General features: G+C 45.5%; 4 protein-coding genes across 4 annotated transcripts; all 4 read right to left on the bottom strand.

The window, feature by feature from the left end:
* Positions 1–2,683: 2,683 nt before the first annotated feature.
* Positions 2,684–3,595, bottom strand: JR316_0011646 (Repressor ROX1; the record flags this gene model as incomplete). The annotated part of the gene is made up of 1 exon (XM_047897292.1): positions 2,684–3,595. The coding sequence occupies one exon, from the start codon at positions 3,593–3,595 to the stop codon at positions 2,684–2,686; it is 912 nt and encodes a 303-aa protein (XP_047743701.1).
* A 671-nt stretch (positions 3,596–4,266) lies between these two features.
* JR316_0011645 (uncharacterized protein) lies at positions 4,267–5,401 on the bottom strand (the record flags this gene model as incomplete). The annotated part of the gene is made up of 6 exons (XM_047897291.1): positions 4,267–4,624; positions 4,675–4,817; positions 4,871–4,942; positions 5,015–5,098; positions 5,158–5,250; positions 5,318–5,401. 6 exons carry the CDS (start codon positions 5,399–5,401, stop codon positions 4,267–4,269), a joined length of 834 nt encoding a protein of 277 aa, XP_047743700.1.
* A 5,327-nt stretch (positions 5,402–10,728) lies between these two features.
* Positions 10,729–11,130, bottom strand: JR316_0011644 (uncharacterized protein; the record flags this gene model as incomplete). The annotated part of the gene is made up of 1 exon (XM_047897290.1): positions 10,729–11,130. One exon carries the CDS (start codon positions 11,128–11,130, stop codon positions 10,729–10,731), a length of 402 nt encoding a protein of 133 aa, XP_047743699.1.
* Positions 11,131–13,313: 2,183 nt separating this feature from the next.
* Positions 13,314–14,068, bottom strand: JR316_0011643 (uncharacterized protein; the record flags this gene model as incomplete). Its single annotated transcript, XM_047897289.1, has 5 exons — positions 13,314–13,436; positions 13,490–13,531; positions 13,585–13,620; positions 13,834–13,866; positions 13,928–14,068. The coding sequence occupies 5 exons, from the start codon at positions 14,066–14,068 to the stop codon at positions 13,314–13,316; spliced, it is 375 nt and encodes a 124-aa protein (XP_047743698.1).
* Between the last annotated feature and the right edge of the window lie 3,035 nt (positions 14,069–17,103).

Genomic DNA, 17,103 nt, shown 5'->3' with positions numbered 1-17,103 from the left:
CAAAGTCAGCCCAAAGACCTTCTTGGGACTGAGCATTGTCTATTACTTTAGTCTTCTCATATGCCCACTTCCCAGCAGTACCTCCTTTCATATGAGATAGAGCACAAATAACTTTCTGAAAGTCATCTGTAATCCCTTTCCCATAGAAATATAATTTAAGCTGACTGAGGAAGTTTTCTGCCTTCTCCATAGAACCATCAAATGGATCTGGAGGTGAGACTTTAATGGCAGAGTGTGAACAGGAAGGGGCAACATGAGGGGTAGGGAAAGAGTGAATATCTAGAGCAGCAGGTGGTGGTGGTGGTGGTGGTGATGGTGACTGACTGACTGGTTGCTGAGGGTGTGGTGGAGTGGATAATGACTGCTGCTGCTGTCTAAGAAAATTCAACTCTTGGGTAAGGAGCTGGACCTGATGCATGAGCTCTTCCACAGAAGGAGTGGTGGGAGGCAATTGGGAGGGGTCCATGTCCATGGGTAGGAGTAGGTAGGCTCTCTGATGTGTGTGTGGGAGAAGCTATCTACTGAAAGTGCCCTTGAAACTATACTAAGTATTCTAAAAAAATATCTATCTACTGGATACCCAGTTGTCACACCACTCAGGGCTCTAAACCTAGGATCACAGGGTTACTGGATATTTCCTAGACCACCAAAAACAGAACACTAGTAGGACTGTGTCTGCCCCAACAGTTGGTATCCCTATCTACTAAGTTCACACACAGCACACAACAGAGAGTAGGAAAGATGATGAGCCAAAGGTCTTGAGGAAAGGTCTTGAGGAGGATGTTGAAGATTGGTGGAGATGTAGAGATTGGTAAGAAGATTGGTGAAGAGGTTGATGAAGAGGTTGGTGGGTTGGAAGTGGAGGAAGAAGGTTGAGGTAATGGTGTTGAAGAGGTTGAAGAGGTGAAGAGTTTGGTGTTGAAAGAGAGATGGTGGAGTTGTCTTGAGAGAGCTTCAATCTTCTGTCAGGGCAACACTATAATCAGTGTGACAAGGCCACCAACAAAGATTAAGCAAGAGAGAGAGAGAAAGAGCAGAGGGAGAGTAAAAGAGCAAAGAGAGAATAAGAGAGTGAGAGAGATTCAATGGTTCTAAGAGATCACACCAATGATAGTGGATATCCTAAGAGATTGAAGCTGAAGCTACAGCTACCTACAAGTCCAGTATTTATACTCTACAGCTATTCTAGAATATTCCCTACATTACATCATAAAGGAAGGTTAAAGAATAAAAGTGACATCATATAGAAAAAGGATGAGTAAGACTAGGAATCATATAGAATTTACTAGAAAGAAGTGGAGCAAGAAGGCTGTGATGAAAGAAATAAACTATCTAATCAGATAATTGATAAGATAATGAAAGAATAAGATAATTCTGTGAAGATAAAGAGGGGAAACTGGAGAAACCCTGACAATCTGTCCAAATAACTGCTATTCAGAATATTGTGTTTGAGAACATCTCTCTGATATTTGAGACCATTTTCTTCTCCGACACTGTGTCTGGCAGATATCCAGTCTCTACTCCCGAATCCCGAGAATCAATATTTTACCCCAGTCTCTAGCCCTGTTCTCTGTACACCACTTTTTCGAATACATGCAGGCAATCGCAGCCTCGAGGTTTCGTGTAGGCCACAACTGAATAACCTACACGCAGTGATCTCCGTATCAATGTGCATCAATCATGTCTGACGAACATTAGACACGACAGATATGTTATGTTCAGGTTTCTTCCTCCCTGCTGCTACACCACTATCAACCGAGTAAAGTATCCTTTCCCGTCGCGCTCACAGTCGCCGATCACAACTTTTTGACCTACGAACCACCAGCAACGGATCATCTCTTCATAACAAAAATATCCCATAGCATTCTAATTCATGTGCAAGTACACTGCTGCTGAGACCAAGGCTAAGCAGGTTCTCTCCATTTAAATGCATACATAAAAACTCATAATTACTAGTAAAGATCCCACCGTGCATCAGGCGTTCCTAGTAGTAATTTTGCTCACAGCTCGTCATCCGGGTCGTTCCTAAAGGAGGAAGCCGATGACAAGAATCGCCAAATTAAATTGTGGGCGCTGTCAGACAACTCCAATTGCGAGTTGCAAGGGTCAACTCAAACTTACTCCGGCGCCTTGACACGAGAGGAAGAGAGGGAAGAGAGGGAATAAACAAACCAAAGTAAGTGCCCTTATAAACAGGAGGTCTGATAAGAGTCCGCGTGGTGTTTACCGTCCCAATATGACCACAGCAATGCACAAACAAACATCTGATATTTATGGGACCTAACAGGCTTCCCAGTTACATCATCATCTAAAAACATAAGTTGCCTCTGGAAGGATAATCATTGAAAGTCGGCATTGGTGAGTATTGGCGCCCACTTGAGTATCTTAGCGGGTGAGCTATTTACTACGGTCTTTTACAGCGCATTCAATAAAGTCGTATATGTAGGTGATGGAGATTAAACATCTCAGCTGTTCAACGAGATTAATGTCGGGTATATCTCGACAATGACGAGCCTCATTTATTTCGGTCAAAATTGTTGGGTGGAGGAAGTCGGTCTCACATTCTGGCAGTGTGAAATCTAGCTGAGTGTTACGCAGAAACTTGTAAGGATAGTACAGTGAATATATGTTGTCTTGGAAGGTAGAGTTACTATATAATTGTAGTAAGTATGAGGTCGGGATACTAATACCACAGGAAATTAATATTATGTACGTACTGCAAAGAAGCTGCTTCCATAACGGCTATCCAGTCCATGGCGGAAAATTCGTCTTCCGTGTAAGATTTTCCCATGTAAGGTTCGTCAATGTAAGGCTCGCCCACGCAAGGTTTATTGGTGTAAGGCTCGCACACGCAAGGCTCATTGATGATGTGTGACTCGTCTACGCAAGTCTCATCCAGGTAAACCTCGCCCATACAAGGTCCGTCGATGTAAACCTTGCTCATACAAGGCTCATCAGTATAAGGCTCTTCTGTGAAAGTATTGTCCATGTAAAGCTTGCCCATGTCACAAAGCTCGTCCATGAAAGTGTCGTCTATGGATAGGTCGTCCATAAAAGTATTGTGCATGTAAAGGTCGTTCATGAAAGTATCGTGCATGTAAAGGTCGTTCATGAAAGTGTCGTCCATATATATATTCCCTATACAAGGCTTGTCCATGCGAGGCTCGTCCAAGTCAGGTTCGTCACTGTCGAAGTCGACAATCGTCTCTCCTGGCTTCAAGCTTGGCAATAATGCTACTCGAACATTACGGGGTATAGGCTGAAACTTATAGTTCGGATATTTAATTGAATGACTGATCTTCTCCTGGTCTGCCATACGAAACCACGGTTCCCTTTCATCTGCAGACATTTGTTTCCACACCTTCCCGCATATGCGTGATAAATTACGATAGTCTTTCTCTACTGACTTCGGGATCATCTTCTGTCGAATACACTCGGATCGAAATAAGATGAATGCGTTTTGTGGGCGCGGAATGTGATTTGCAGGCTTTTTTCGACGGGGTGGTTTGGTTTGGCTCTCTCCTTTGTTATTGCTCTGGGTTGCATCCTTCCACTCAATAACAACCAGGGATGACTTGCGTTTGTTATACTCCATGGCGCTCTATAGTAACGGTGTTCTAATTGTCGGGTTTGACATTAAATTTAGAGGTTGACTGTGACTGGGTAGTTAATTTACCTCTTTCCCGGTGGTTTCCTGAATCTATGGCAGAATGATGTCCTGGTGTCTTTAAATATCTGTCAGATCAACAAGTCTTGGTTTGAGCTACAGTGGGTTCCCCCTTGTATGCGTGGGATAGATCCACGCAGCTTGATTTATAGAGATCTGGTGTCCTGATATGGTTTTCACCTTTGTTGAAAATACCACAATGACATATCTAAATGACTCAATATTCTACGATTTTCATTATACTAGCATCTCAACATTAGAGATTCATCGATCTGCAAGGGTGAACAAAGGTACCATTTTAACATCACGTCAGAGGTTACGACCTGAATCGTACAGCGTGTTTGAACCCTGCTTGATCCGTTTGAACTAGAGGAAGACTTACTAATCGGTGCATTATATTTTCGCTACGTCTATACGTAGATGTGACTGACGAAGAGTTCTTCCATAAGTATCAGCTTTACTAATTGGTATGTAATAATAAATGGATGTAGACTACAAAAATATTGAGTTCTAGTCTTAAGTTTAATTGGCGACCGACGGGACGCAAATTATATTGAACTAAGACAATGTCCAGAACCCTTTAGCTTCAATGTCAACGATTAAGCAGACTCATATTCATCGTCGTTTGAATCGTCTGATCCTGCAAGACTCTGGTCGTCTTCGATCCCGCCATAATCATGACTCGGATTATCCACTTCATCTAAACTGTCCGTGCCTCCTGTCTGAAGTACTCTATCATGTTCCTCCCCATTGTCTTGGTTCTCTAAAGGTGCCGGTGATGGTTCATTCCTGGGAAGAACCAACCAGAATACTTGGCGAACGAATCGAGTGGGTCCGTCCAGTATGGGCCCGCGCTCACGACAAATACCACATTTGTGGTCACTTTCCCAGATGTAGTCATTTAATTCTTTGACCTTTCCGAGACACGCCGCGCAAAATATATGCCCGCATGAGAGTCTATTAAGATAATTCAACTACCAGGATTTTTTTGTTTGGTACGGGCTTACATTGCAGGGTGCACCATATAAGACCAGCATATGGAGCAAATCGCCATCTCTGTTAAGCAATTGTGTAGATCATCGTACCGATGATTTACATCCGCAATGCTACACTGAAGTTCTTCGATGGTTTTACCAGCCACAATATTGGTCTTTTGTTAGAAGAGTGTGAATTTTAAGCTCTGGAATCAACTTGGGAACTCACAGCTTTCAATGTTTCTTGCACTTGCTCTAATTTCTCTAGTTCAAGGATTCTATTATTAAGCTCTGTATTCCGCTGGTTGATCGAAAATGAAGCAAGTTATTGGGCTTTCCAGAGCACACATTGATTTTACTACGTCGAGCTTACCTGGCACATAAGCTCCTGTTCCAGATTAGCATGGTCCAGCCTTCTCTGGAGCTCCCGGTTCTGTTTAGCTAGTTCTTTGGTTTCCTTTTGATGTCAGTAAGTCATGTGTGAGCCTCAGTCCGTGGGACAAAAAAGATACTTACCTCCCTAAGCTTCTGATTCCCGATTTGAGTCCCAGAATGATTAGACTTTACAGTTGTCACTTCAACCATTGTTTGGCTGGCATGATGGCTTGTCTGTGCAGTCTTGTCAATTTTATTAGTTTTTAATGGTATGATTCATGACAGCTGAGACTACCCTTACTTTGTATTCAGCGTAATTTGAGTTCCTTTGTCGTGCTTTGTACTGCTCATAATGACGCTTTCGTTCAAGATATAGAGCAGACATGTGGGATGGGGCAGAGGAATGATTTATGGTGTTGAACTTTAGCTGCGTAAACAGTATAAAAAGGCCCAAGGGTACGTACTTTTGAGGTAATCACTATCCATAATCGATCGTCGTGATGTACTAAGTGTGCAACCATGAGAACGTTTATTGTGCAACCATGAGAACGTTAACTATCGTACATTTCTGAAGCTATATTCGACTAATTTGACTGTACTCGTTTTTGCGCTGGATACGATTGCTTTGATGCCACAATGGTGACCTTGTTCCCAACTATATATGGAAACTGGAGTCTTTTTGGTAACCTTGAATTAGAAACTTTGAATTCTAAACGTTTTCCGATTGACTTGCGTTGCAATTGCCATATTGGTACTTCCTTGTTCTTTGTATCAACCCAACAAGTTTATTCGCTCTCTTAAGCGACTCTGGCAATTGCTATAATAAAGAAACTTATGCAACTTCCATCCCTCAGTATCTCCCATCATTTCATTGCTTTCAAGTCATATATCACAGAAAATTCAGCAAGAGCGCATACACAATGCTGACTGACAGGAATGTAAGCTCATCATCAGGTTCCATCTTCTTTTAGAGCGTCATGCTGAAGCCACCACCACCTTCAAGTATGCAAGCAACATCCCGACTTCCGGGGTTGTTAAACCCATTATATTATCTCCAAGCAACTCCCCACAAGATGAAGACATCAACTCTAGTGACCAGAAACAATATATTGATAGGAATTTAACTATGGTCCGCAATACATACCGCTGCATAGTAGCTCAATGAGCTAATTATTCCCGAGTAACAGGTGGGGCCAATGATACTATTTCGTGGCAGGAGTGGCATTAGGAATGAAAATGTTCAACAAAATGAAAACAATTCGCATCATACCAGGCACATCGAATACTTTCTTGAAAGAACGGAGGCGTTCAAGCTGGAACAACGCTTGCAATCCATAATTATTGAACTTTTCCAGGCCAGGAATGACATTGACGATTCCAGGAGAAAAATTGTATTCTTGATTATGGGGTGCGAGAAGATCATTTCTGACATTTCAAACATTCGTCGTATGAGCAAAAGGTTTCGAAGCGCCCTTCGCTCCATCAAAGATCATCAGAACGAGCAACAACTTGCCATAAATTCACATTCTCAACGAAATTGTGAAGAGGCATCATATTTACGGCAGAATCAACACTCCATAATGGACGAGCTCGAGAAACTTCGCACCGATATGAAAATCTATCAGGTCAGTGTGTTGTTATGAATTTCCTACCGGTAACATGCTAATTACACTTATAGGCCTTTCAAACTGAATCCAACCGTTGACGCGCTGCTGATATAGCAAAATTAAACCGATACTTTGATACCCTTTCAAAGGTGGCATCAAAGACTGAGCAAAGGCTTGCCTCTTTCATTCCCTTTGTCATTACTACGTTCACCTTGCTTTATATCTTGATATTTTCGACATCTTAAGGTTGCTAACAGTGACTCCGCCGGTATATGTACAGTACTTACATAGTAGTAGTGATCTTGAAAATTATTATCTTATATGTCACTTACGCTATTGTGTATCGCTCAATTATCAAGTGACTCTTCTCCGATATATGACAGAATTGAGTTGGAAGTACTGCGCACGAGGGTACCCAGAATGAACCGCCTTCGCCAAGTATACCCTAGTTTCTCCCTCTTTACTACATTTGCTATATGCTTTACCGACACACCTTGGAAGTGGATTCCCCGCCCGGCTCAGTCACTGCAAGGGATACACTGGACTATTCCCAAATCCCGCTGACACGGTGAGTCCTAAAAAGGATGCCTGCCGTCCCCCGGCCGCCTCCAAGGCCCTGAAACTTGGAGACTCCGGGGGGACTCACCGCTCCCTCACAGATACGAATAATCGACCCACGTGTCCGCTGAGCGAAGATCTCCCTGGTCCGGGTAACTTAGAGCCCGATGTTTTACAGGTTTTAAGTAGCTGTAACTCGTCCCTGTGCCTTGTGTATAACATGTCCTCCGTGTCTGTTAGGCTGTCTAATTCATGATCTTCCAATTGGGCGACTGACGGTGCTCGCTGGATAGGCTGAAGGCAACGGCTACCGTCCTCTTCCCACCTCTGTAACAATCAAAAACACACCTCAGACATACCCAACAGACAGCCTTTCCCCCTCGCCTTGCTACCCCTACCTACTAGACGATGAGCAGCAACGCCTCCCCTCTAGTCAACAACAACAAACAACTCAAAACGCTGCTAAATTCTCAATGCTCAACATCACAGGAATCCCGCTTCAATTGAATAGGCAACCTTAGTTGATAGCTCTCCTCCAGTACTCTACTCGCGTCTGAATTTTGTGAGCCCGATGGTCGAGTGCTTGCTGGCCACCACTTGCATCATAGAGTCCTCAGCGTGCGGGTCCTATCAAGTCTTCAATATCTAATCAAATGCCTTCAACATAAGATGGATATGAATTTTCTTATTATTTATGGCTAACTCGGATTCTGATTCATGGCACACTGAGATTGAACTTGTAATATAATTATAGCACCATTGTTCGTCTTCCTGCTTGAAGGTCTACTCTTCCTCGCCTTCAATTTTTGTTTCATTGTAACATGTCCTCGACCTCGATGCTTTTCTCATTGTATATACATCTATTACATATATGACACTGACTGGTCGGTCATCCAGCTTTTATGTCCTGTACACACATGCTTGTATCTGCGTTTTTTGATTGTGGATTCACATTCCCGGTGTGAATGATTCAGTCTGAATTGACAACTTTACAGGCCGCAGATAATGTGCACCTGGAAATCCACATGAAGGCATCAGCAAAGCACGCAACACGTAACACACACACACACACATTCTCTTACTTTTACAAGTCACCCCTCATCTGCCCGTGTCTCTCGCTGCCTGCCAACTTGTCATTTGGACAGTTTACTATTCCAATGAATCGAGAAACAGGGCGTCGGCTGAGCACCGAGCTCTAACAGCCGCCTTGCAAGGTGCAAGGTGCGTCCAGTAATAGCATGCCACCCCTCCGTTCCACGAGTTCGGTTCCACAAGCATCGTGTACTGGATTCATATCCAGACCGTGGAGCGCTAGAAGCATCAGTGACTCACGACTCTCGGTGGGTTACACCCCCAAATCTGGGCAGAGGCATGGCATACGATCACTCAGGAGTCAGGCTCGATGAGATATAATTATGGACCACGACGGGAGAGAAAGGGAAAGAGAAAGAGAAAGAGGATACACAATTCAGTATTTGTCGCATCACATACCATCGTGATCCCATCCCATCGTCGTCAAATCACAAACTTTCCACAAACACCAGACACCAGACTCTAAACACCATCCCATCACCAGACACCAGTTCCGCCACCAGACTTTAAAGCCAAGGCACAAGACACGCGGCACAAGACACAAGACGCAGACGACAGATGTTCGCCACCACAGGTCTATTCGCATCCTATCTCCAATGCAGACCCGCTTGCACCTCACCTCCCTCGTGTGCGTTCGGTGCCACCGTCTACCGTCCGCTGTCCGCTGTCTCTGACAACTTTGGGTGCAGGTACAGGTACAGGTGGAGCAGTAAGTAGCATCTGCCCGAGCTGTGGCGCGGATCTGCCAATTGGACGTAGATACAGAGGAAGACTAAGGGAGTGGGAGAGGTTAAGAGACGCGCGTGTGTGTGTGTGCGTGCGTGTGCATGTGGAGGCGCGTGGTGGGTGTGTTCGCGACTGGGTAGGCGCGCCTGCGTCTGTCCGTCACGCTGGTGGGTAGGATGAGTGGGGGTACTGAGTATAGGAGCAGTTAAGTCATTCTGTCGAGAATTCGACTCCATTTGTACATTTGTCGGTTGTGGATGGGAAAGCCAAAAATAAATAGAAAAACAAGTTTTCGGATAGTTGGGTTGATCCCAATTCCAATCCCGATTTCGAACCGTATGCCTGTGATTATTCCCATGCCTATGCCAGTGACTATGCCTATGCCTATGCCCATGTCTTGCGATGGCGGCGGCGGCGGCGGGCCGTGGAGTATCCCAAGCCACCATCCAAATAGCTATGGCTATAACTATATTTAATCCAATCAAGCGCCGAGGCCTGAGGCGTCGACCGTTGTGCGCTGTGGGTATCCCAGTCTGACAGTCTAGGAAGGAAATCATACATAGCAATATGTCACAGACGAGTTTCCACGATCCGTGTGGAGGCGCTTGTCTGCTTCCCACTTGGGAGGGATTCGGATATGAATTAAATGCGGAAGCGTTCAAGGTGTGATGTGCGCGTGCGTGTGAGGGTTATATAAACGTTATATGACAGTGTATTCCCAACTTGATTCTGATTTTGACTTTGACGCAGCTCCAGAGCAGACAGATCGGACAGACAGACAGGCAGCCACAGAGACGGATATGGATGTCAATGGGTGGATCGTGCACGCAGACGCAGACGCTGAATATGAAGTTGAAAATGAAAATGACAACGACGGGTGCCACAAAGTTCTGTATATTCCGCGGTCCTGCTCTGCAGATATTTTCGGTGGCTTCAGAATTAGGCCTTAGAATGCACTTGTTCTAAGAGTAATAGCTTTCCAATGAATTGGTGATGAAATCGTTATACGACTTTAGCTGAAATGTACGCTTAGTTGCTTTGCGCGCCCGAGATGACCGAGATGCCTGTATGAGTGTCTTCGTCCATCACTTTTCAAAGATTTAAACTTCAAAATTCAGACTTGATTCAGAGTTCAGAGTTCAGGGTGACGCACCGTCTTGAGTTGGCTGAGAATTCTGAAGAGAATCTGCGCTATGCCATGACATGACAGGTGCAAGGTCAAGGTCTGGTCATTTGACCATTTGCGATTCCGAGTCAGAATCAAGAGAGGGTGCGGGGAATGAGAGGGGTGCCCGTGGGAGGAACGCGTGATAGATTAGAGCAATCAGTGTAGCTTATAGATGGAGGGTGTCATCTAGGTGTAGGTGTCGTTGTCAGCGTCAGTGTCTCCTGAGTCCTGAAAGAAATCGAAGTGGAAGTTGCACTCGCAACTCACAATGGGATTCGGGAGGTGGATTACCGCAAACGCGCTGGTCAACAGGGACAAACTCAATGCAAGGTAGGTAGGTAGACGGATTATTGGTCCCAATATAGGAATGCCCGTCGGTCCATCGGCCGCCCCCGAGACCTGCTCAACTCGGGTGCTCCGATGGGACTTTCGACTCCCTCGCAGCTGTGACGTGGTGACCGTTGCCGGTCATTGATCTCACTGGTCCGGGTGGTCTCAAGCCAGTTGTTGTTTATCCAGGTTTTTACGGTAAGAAAGCTGTTTGTCTGTACATATAGATTATTACACGCGATTGGCAAGTCTTTCCACCTCTACACGTAGCTGTTGAAATGTCTGTGCTTCGCGTACAATGACGTTGGAGCGAGCAGGCGAAGGCCTGGACAGCGTATTAACTCGGGCTACTAGAGTGTTGATTCCGGTGTAGGCGCGGAAGAGGCGACCGTTGATTTCCCTCAGTCTAACCTCCACCTCTGATTCCTGCCTCCGTGCCTCCGCTATCAAGCGTCTCACGAGCATCCTGAACGCGTGGCCTAGTACAATCCGACCCCCATCGCTGTCTTCGGTGTCCTCGTCTTCGGACGTGTCTGTAGTTGCGTCAGACGCCTCCCATGGTGGGGAGACCAGTATTGCGCGCCCGCGGTTGCTATTCATAGGGAATGAGGAGATGACCGCACGAGCAGGCATTGTTGTCGTATAGTGTAGCCTTGTCCCTTGGGTATGCCTCTTCAACCCTTATAGCTCGCAGGCGGCAGGTCCTACTACCGCGATCTCTGCTCTGCAGGCACAGGCAGTTAGCCTGCGCTTGCTCATTTAAGGGTTCCTAATAAGGGCGCTTCCGCCAGGATGTTAGTGTTTCAGAGACAACAGCGCCGAGCTGAGACTTTCGAGCTCGTCGTCTCCAACGTCTGGCAGGGGGTACTAGCGCAGCCCTGTGATGGATAATGCGACGTGCAGAGTACTGAGGGGTACAGGTCGATGTTTGTCCCGCGGGCGAGCACCACATTGAATCGGGATACATTGTCTCCCCGGTGGCACGCTGTACTGCGTTGCTAAGCGAGCTTGGCGCTGCGCTAACTGGACGCTGTAGCCGAAAATCAGACTTTACAGATGTAGACGTAAGCTGGAGCTACAGACGCTGTCGACTGTACCTGATGCCAGGGTCGATGCACCTGCCAGAGGGCAGCTCGAGTGCAATCTTGTTCTTCGATTCGCCGACCCGAAGGCAGCTAAAAGTGGTCGATTCGTCGGATGATAGCAGAAACAGTAGCCTGGCGTGAACAGGCTGGTCGCGGGAAAGCGATATATGGTGTCGGAGCAACATGGGCATAAACTCCCCTTCTATTCTCAATACCATCCCTAGCTGTCGACGTGTAGCCAACTGTCAGTCACCAACCCTCTTCCCAGCATCGTTCTCCGGACGTTCAAATCTTAAACTGAAGCCTGAACACATCGTGAGCATCGTGAAAACTGTGTTGTATGGTGCCGAGACCATTAGAAGTACCGACACCGCCTCCAGGCTCCTTCTCTGGGCAGTCATCATCGCCAGTGCCCCAAAGGCAGTGATTTACACTGTTAAATCCCCTCTGTCGATCAGATCCTAAGAATATCAGAAGAACGGAGCTTTCGTAGTATTTGTGGGGAGATGTCATCTTGTCGGAAGTCGTTCAGCATTGTTTTGCATGTGGTGAGTTGCCTAGCGATCACTCGGCATACCTGCCGGACGATGTTTGGTTTTTGTCTGGGCACGCTCTTCCGGCTTTCAATAGGTTCGGCCGCTGAGCCATCGCTGCAGGGGAGACGCTTTCGGGGGGGGAGGGGGAATGAGGATGTTACTGATGTTACTGACTCCTGCCGGGGTACGGTTCAAAAAGATGCGCAGATGCGTTGATATGCCCAGAGAGCGTCCATTGCGACCTGATATTCTAAAGCTACCGTTTCATTGCGTTTGTAGAGCTCTTCATGCCCACCTCCAACCCAAGATTGTTTCCAATTATGCGCCTACGTTGATGCGCAATGCAAAGGGGCACATCATGAACATCATAGACGAGCCTCACCGGCACCAAGATCATGCTTAACGGTACGTACATTGTATATTAACTCATTTTCGACATGTCTCACACTTTGAATCATCATTCATCCAACAATGCTATATCTTATATCGTTCTTACTGATATCACATCCTCCTCCACCACCTATTGCACAATTGTGATGGAAACAACACATTCACTTTCCGATGCAAATATACCACATATGCCGCTGCTGTAGTTTTGGCACTTGCGTATGCAAAACAGGCCAAAACTTACGAAGATCCCAATATTCAAGCTGTCAACCGCTGCCTGACGCGTCGATGATCAGCGTCACGGTATTGGCAGCCGCATGCCATCCCGAAGCGCACAAACGTATCCAAGAAGAGCTAGACGCCGTTTGTGGGAGGTCATGGCGTAAGTCTTTTTAATGATTAAGGTGCCTGTTCGAATCTTCAGCTGTGTATTGTTTTACGAAGCATTGTTATATTTTATAAAATGGGAATAAAAAATAGAATGGACTCGTATCTGCCATACGTAGCAGTGGCTTTCACTGGACAAGTTGTTTCCCAACCTTTCACATCTCGGTTATATTGGTTCCATGGAGATTTTAATCACAGATTCAACCTTTTGAACAAATTGCGTAGGTCCTTCCAATATATGTGTCCGCGAACGACAGATATTGCATTTATGATCATCCGTTCTGCTGGCTGCATTGTCATAGTGACTCTTCAAAAAGTCAATGCAAACTTCGCAGAAAACGTGGCCACAACTAAGCCTGCTTGATGAATACATTCATGAGGAAAATCCAATCATCTATATATGTACGGTTGCTATTAACACTCACATGGTAGGCTGTTTGACAGAGTCGTGGCAAATGGTGCACGTCAAAAGATATTTAAGAGCATTGAGGCATCGTTCCTTCTGCTCGAGCTGTTCACGAAGAACAGCAGCAGTGTAGGCTTCCTGTAGATTTTTTAGTAGGTGAACAAATTAATACGCTGTTGCGTTAGATAAACCTGTATTAGCAGCCTGTGAATTTCCCTATTCCGAGCTTCTACCTATACAAGAGCTTAGATGTGATCACAACTCTAACCAAAAAATGACTACTAACTTCATGGACATTTCGACGAGCTTTGTCCACAGAACGCTTAAGATAATGTAATGTAACATGTAGATCGTGAATTTCCTAGGCCGGACAATGAAAATGTGTTAGTGCTTTATTGGCTTTACTAAGGGAGCAGAACCAACCTCAGCATGATTATCAACAATTGTAAAAAGATTATCGAGTCTGAGCTGTAGAGCGGAACAAAGGGAATCAGATTTTCATTTTGTAACAAAACACTTATGATCAGGTACTGACTTCAGCAGCACTTTCCACTACCATATCAGTCATCTGACGTTATGAATAAGTTATATATTGTACAATGAGACGGTTTATCATGACAATGGCTTACGTTGTTTCCTGGTAGAGAGTTCATTGAGTCGAAGCTCATGCTAGGAGTTCCTGAGATGAGTGAATAATAATGTTGTCCGATCTGAAGAAGGCATTGTTTGATGGTGTGATACAGAATTTTCAAGCACGTCACTATTGCCATGGTAAAGATGTAGAAAATGCGTGTACCATTGTCGCTTATATATGTACAAAAGGAACCTAGAACTATCACAAAGAGGGTACTTCCTGTACAGTGTGCTATTGGTCGGGTTTGAACGATGTGCCTGATGCAGCTTGGCAAAGTAAAGTGCGCTGCAATATTGGATCATGTTGTCAAGTTGTCAAGTACACTATGTACAAGGAGGAATTATTATAGCTACATTCGTTGTCCTGTCGAAATACTGAAGAGCAATTAATTTTCTTAGCGGGAATTTCAAGAAGTACAGATAAAGATCGGATAGGGGCTAATAGGGGCACCCTTTCCTCCCTGTCTGTGGCCTCTGATGGTGCCTGCGCCTCGATGGTAAGTCGTTTTGGTTGTGCCTGTTGCCGATTAGACTCGAACCCAGTCTCTATAGGTGATAGCTAGCTTACACATGTGGCCTCCGAGTATTAGTCAGTTTAAATTATGTGATGAAATTTATCTGGATATACTAGGAGGGACGAGCGCCAGCTATTTCACCTATATAGACTGGTACGGTTTAGCCGTGAGCGAGTATATGAGAATGATTCTTGGCACTTTTTCGATAAAAATGGTAATAAAAGTCTCACGTGAGATTTACCATGTGATACCAAGCCTGCGCGTATCGCCCGTCGCGTCCGTGTTGAATGACGCACGACTGATTGAAAGACTCTCTTCAACTATGTCATACACAACTTGCACACCTCGCAAATGTACAAACGACGAAAACAAAACACCGTTACCGCGCCCTGCTTCCACGATTATCTTTTGCCAGCCAAAACTGACACCCAGTCAAACCACGCCGTCAAGAGAGCAAAGGTCTTTTGCAAAGTATTTTCCATGAGAGATCACTAAGAATGTTCAAAAGAGCTTTGTCTGCTTTGTACTGTTGAACCTCTGAAGAAATAGGCATTTTGAAGATGGAGTAAGAAAAATTGAGATTTGAAACATAGCTACACTAATGTTTTTATACATGTATTGGCTGACCAGTCTCGATTCAAATCATCTGGCCTGGTAAAAATACTGCATAGATTACTTTTCCAAAGTCATTCTGCTCTTTACAACTCAATACTATTAAATAGAGTAGGGGTGTTAATTAACGACGCGTCGACGCCAAGGTAGTATAAATGATGGTGTTTGGCCAAGGCCTTGCACGTGCACCTTTTATTCCCTATTTCAGCCAAAATGTGCCAAGGCTCGCTCTCATGTACTGCCTTACGGTTAAACCCCACCAGACTATCTACGGAGTATACCGTGTGAAACCTGGTATATCCGGATTGTCTGGAGTCGAGACTAGTTGCCGATATTGATGGTGCTAATGAATAATGTGATCTAGAGTCTTGACGCGGCAAAGCGGACTACGACAGTGAAACGCACTGGTACTGACCCCACTGGCTCAGCATAGTCGAGCATTGAAGCCACACAACACCCTTTGACGGTAAGCCGCGCAGTTGTGTATTCTGTCGGCAATAGGGCTGAACCTGTGCTTAACAGTCTTGACGCTAGAGGATAGGTTACAACGGTGTGTTGTACCCTCTCGACGACGTGTTGGTGCTGACCTGTACTCTGTGCTTGACAGTTTTGACGGTGCAGAGTAGGTTACGGTGGTGAGCTGTACTCTTTTGACGACGCGCTGGTACTGACCCCGTTCTTGCCACTGCGCAGGTCAAGGACCTCGCTAAACATTCAACGATGTGCTGGTGCTGACCCCGTTCTCTTTATACACAGGTATTGTCAGCAAGCCGCAGGCACATAACATGCAGAACAATGACAAGGTATCTTGACATACCTGCCCACGACCCTCCCCCCCTCTATTGTCACTTTGCAGCTTGGTATTATCAGCCAATCCAGCACGATGCATGCCGCCCTCACAACCCAATCCCGCTGACCAGTTAGAATCGCCCCTTGGAACCGGAGAATACTGTAGACATTATTGGACTAGGTCGGTGAGCTAACCCATCAACAATGAACTGGTGCTGACCCCGCTCTTATTGCTACGTACTTGATGGATATTATCAGCAAGCAGAACAATGACAACGTACCTTGCCATACTCGCTCATGACCTTTACCCTGACATGCTCAAGTCGCACCTGTCCAGGCCTCCCTCGGTGAGTTGTAAACCCTCGACGGCGGGCGGGTGCTGACCCTCCTGTTCACTATGCACTCTCTCCCCAAAAGAAGCACGGGCGCCACACGACACAGAAAATGCTAGCGACGCACCTAGACCGACGGCTCTAACACCCAGGCATGCTGGAGTCATGACTGCTCTCGTCGCAGTGTCTGCCGAGTGCAACAGCACAGTGAGTACTGAGTGTGATCCATGATGGTCATGAAGGTGGAGATCATAGAACAAAGGCCGACAATATGAAGACGAGTGAAAGGATTGTGGTAAGCAGGGGAATGAATGATTATAGTGGATTGTACAGACGCACCTTGAAGCACATCCAACATGTATATTGTATAAGACGGCGCGGTTCATGAAGTTGACGTTGACGGGCAGGGGATGTTGGAATACGCGCTTTCCGTTCATCATCTCCACATTCTTTCTTTCCTTTTTTATATTCACACCTTCCTTTTCTGTCTTCGGACCACTCGATCCAATAGCTCCTATTCATGCACACTCTTTAGCAGGTCACTTTCCTTCAACATACAACACATCACCTTCTCAATTTTCCTGATTACTTCTGTAACTAGGTGTTCCTCACATATAGTCATTTGTCTCATTTCTGATACCTCAGCCTTTGTTTCCTTCCGGCTGAGATACATTCAGTTTTGTGTTGCTTGTAGAACAATGACTGACTTAGTTTACAGACTTACGTTGTATTCAGGTTCACAATATAGCCTTTGTTTCCTTCCGGCTGAGACTTACGTTGTATTCAGTTTCTTTCAGGGGAATGGACGGTTGTTCTTCCGGGTGGATTCATTTGGCTGGATGACGCACTGTGGTTTTGATCGGTTAATATCATAACAAGGGCACGACGGAATAACAGCAGCAGTCGCGCTTTCTTGGGCATAAA

The sequence above is a fragment of the Psilocybe cubensis genome, chromosome 11 (assembly GCF_017499595.1).
Source record: "Psilocybe cubensis strain MGC-MH-2018 chromosome 11, whole genome shotgun sequence".
Taxonomy (NCBI): domain Eukaryota; kingdom Fungi; phylum Basidiomycota; class Agaricomycetes; order Agaricales; family Agrocybaceae; genus Psilocybe; species Psilocybe cubensis.
The sequence above is the reverse complement of the archived record's forward strand: the minus strand, read 5'-3'. Positions and strand labels throughout refer to the sequence as shown.